Source organism: Colobus angolensis, unplaced genomic scaffold (genome assembly GCF_000951035.1).
Source record: "Colobus angolensis palliatus isolate OR3802 unplaced genomic scaffold, Cang.pa_1.0 Scaffold219, whole genome shotgun sequence".
Lineage (NCBI taxonomy): Eukaryota > Metazoa > Chordata > Mammalia > Primates > Cercopithecidae > Colobus > Colobus angolensis.
In genome coordinates this window covers 909,345-911,861 of record NW_012115366.1, presented here as the reverse complement: position 1 = coordinate 911,861, position 2,517 = coordinate 909,345, and the positions used below count along the sequence as shown (strand labels likewise).

Here is a 2,517-nt window from a genome sequence, read left to right as displayed (position 1 = left end):
TTTTTTTTTTAATTAAGGTAAAAAAAAAACTAGGTTTTTTTTTTGGTTTTTTTTTTCGGAAACTGAAAAATTCAAGAAGTTGAAAAACGCCTTTCACATCACCTAGAGAGATGCACAGGTAACATTTTGATACATTTCCTTCCAGTCTTTTCTCTAGACGCATGTAATTTTCTTTTTTAAAATTTATTATATAAAACTGGCATCAGGCTGTATAGACTGTATATCTGGCATCTCCTGCTGTTTTACCTGGCATCAAGTAGTGAAAATTTTGCCATATCGGTAAGTATCATTGCCAACACACTTTTTAATGATTGTGTAGCTTTCCAACTATGAATGAACACTAGCGTATGTAACCTATTGTTACACCCTTAAGTTATTTTTGTAATCAACATTACAGTTGTGAATGTATTTGATGGTGCTAATGACATTTTTAAAGTTCTAGTAATCCCAAAACCCATAGATAAACACTCATAACATCTTGGTGTGTCACTTTCTGGGCTTTTCCATGCATATAGCCATAAATATATGTGTTTGCACTTACAGAAATAACATCATGTATGTATATAAGTGTGAATCCCTGAAGCCTCCCTCTCTTGCAGCAAAACATTAAAATGCCAAGCTCTTAAAACAATGAACGGGCCGGGCCTGGTGGCTCACGCCTGTAATCCCAGGACTTTGGGAGGCCGAGGCGGGTGGATCACGAGGTCAGTAGATCGAGACCATCTTGGCTAACACGGGGAAACCCCGTCTCTATTAAAAAATACAAAAATAATTAGCCGGAGGTGGTGGCAGGCACCTGTAGTCCCAGCTACTCGGGAGGCTGAGGCAGGAAAATGGCGTGAACCTGGGAGGCAGAGCTTGCAGTGAGCCGAGAATGCGCCACTGCACTCCAGCCTGGGCGACAGAGCTAGACTCCGTTTCTGAAAAAAAAAAAAAAAAATGAACGTATATCTGTGTGTTTTTTTTGTTTTGTTTGTTTGTTTGTTTTGTTTTGTTTTTGTTTTGTGTGTGTGTGTTTTGAGATGGAGTCTCGCTCTGTCGTCCAGGTCCAGATTAGAGGTCAGTGGCGCGATCTTGGCTCACTGCAAGCTCCGCCTCCCGGGTTCACGCCATTCTCCTGCCTCAGCCTCCGGAGTAGCTGGGACACAGGTGCCCGCCACCACACCTGGTTAATTTTTTGTATTTTTAGTAGAGACGGAGTTTCACCGTGTTAGCCAAGTTAGTCTCGATCTCTTGACCTCGTGATCCGCCCGCCTCGGCCTCCCAAAGTGCTGGGATTACAGGCGTGAGCCATGGCGCCCGGCCAACTGTGTTTTTAAAAATCTCTTAGGGCAGCACCAAGGGGAACTCCAGCAGTTGGCAGAGAGGAAGGCTGTGACCTAGGGGTACAGGCTGAGGACCTGGGGCTGGATGAAGTTGTGGGTGAGTGTAGACAAAGAAGAAAAGAGGACCAAGGACAGTGCCCTGGGTCCTCCAAGGTTAAAGGCTCAAGAAAGAGGCCAGGTGCAGTGGCTCACGTCTGTAATCCCAACACTTTAGGAGGCTGAAGCAGGCAGACCACCTGAGGTCAGGAGTTCAAGACCAACCTGGCCAATATAGTGAAGCTCTATCTCTACTAAAAATACAAAAAATTAGCCAGGTGTGGTGGCACTCACCTGTACTCCTAGCTATTTGGGAGGCTGAGGCAGCAGAATCGCTTGAGCCTGGGAGCAGAGGTTGCAGTGAGCCAAGATCATGCCACTGCACTCTACCCTGGGCAATAGAGTGAGACTCCATCTCAAAAAAAAAAAGAAAGAAAGAAAAAGAGAAGAAAAGAGAGAACCAAACAGAGACTGTTGAAGTGGAGGAGCCCGTGAAGCAGGAGAAAAACCAGGCTACTGTGGCATTCTGGAAACCAAAAGAAGAAAGTGTAACTTACTGCTGTTTTAGTGCAAATTTCTGTTTTCATGTTTCTTGGCCGTTTGAATCCTGTGAATTTTCTAGTCATATCCTTTGACCATGTGTTTGTCTTTTTCTTGACTTTTAGGAGCTCTTTACATGCTCTGAAGAAAAAATCTTTGTTAACTATGTGCAAATGTTTTCTCCCAGTCTGCCACTTGTCTCACTTAGCTTAGGGAATCTTTGGATATGAGAAAATTTTAATCTTCAATCTGTCAATTTTTTCCTTATTGCTTCAGGGTTTTGTGTCTTACTTAGAGAGGCCTTCCCTATCCCTGAGATATAAAAGATATTCTTTTAATCTCAAGGTCCAGAAGAACACGGGGAGACTTTTCCAGAGCACTGCTTGGCCCAAGAGGAGTGTGTGGTCATTGGGCAAAAATGAATCTGAGATTACCTGGATGAGAACTCTTTGCCATGCGTCTTTTCTTTCTTTCTTTCTTTCCTCTCTTTCCTCTCCTTCCTTCCTTCCCTTCTTTCTCTCTTTCTTTCTCTTTTCCTTCCTTTCCTTCCTTCTTTCCTTCCTTCCTTCCTTTCTTCCCTTCTTTCTCTCTTTCTTTCTCTCTTTTCCTTCCTTTC

The 2,517-nt window shown here is 43.4% G+C and overlaps 1 protein-coding gene across 3 annotated transcripts in view; it reads left to right on the top strand.

Moving 5' to 3' along the window:
• Positions 1 to 2,517, top strand: part of CDC25B (cell division cycle 25B) — a 19,805-nt gene continuing 17,288 nt past the window's right edge. For all 3 annotated transcript variants that reach the window (XM_011943293.1, XM_011943294.1, XM_011943292.1), the window contains exon 1: positions 1 to 118. In XM_011943293.1, coding sequence (XP_011798683.1) covers positions 111 to 118 — 8 coding nt within the window. In that variant the 5' untranslated portion in view covers positions 1 to 110. The remainder of the gene's footprint in view (positions 119 to 2,517) is intronic.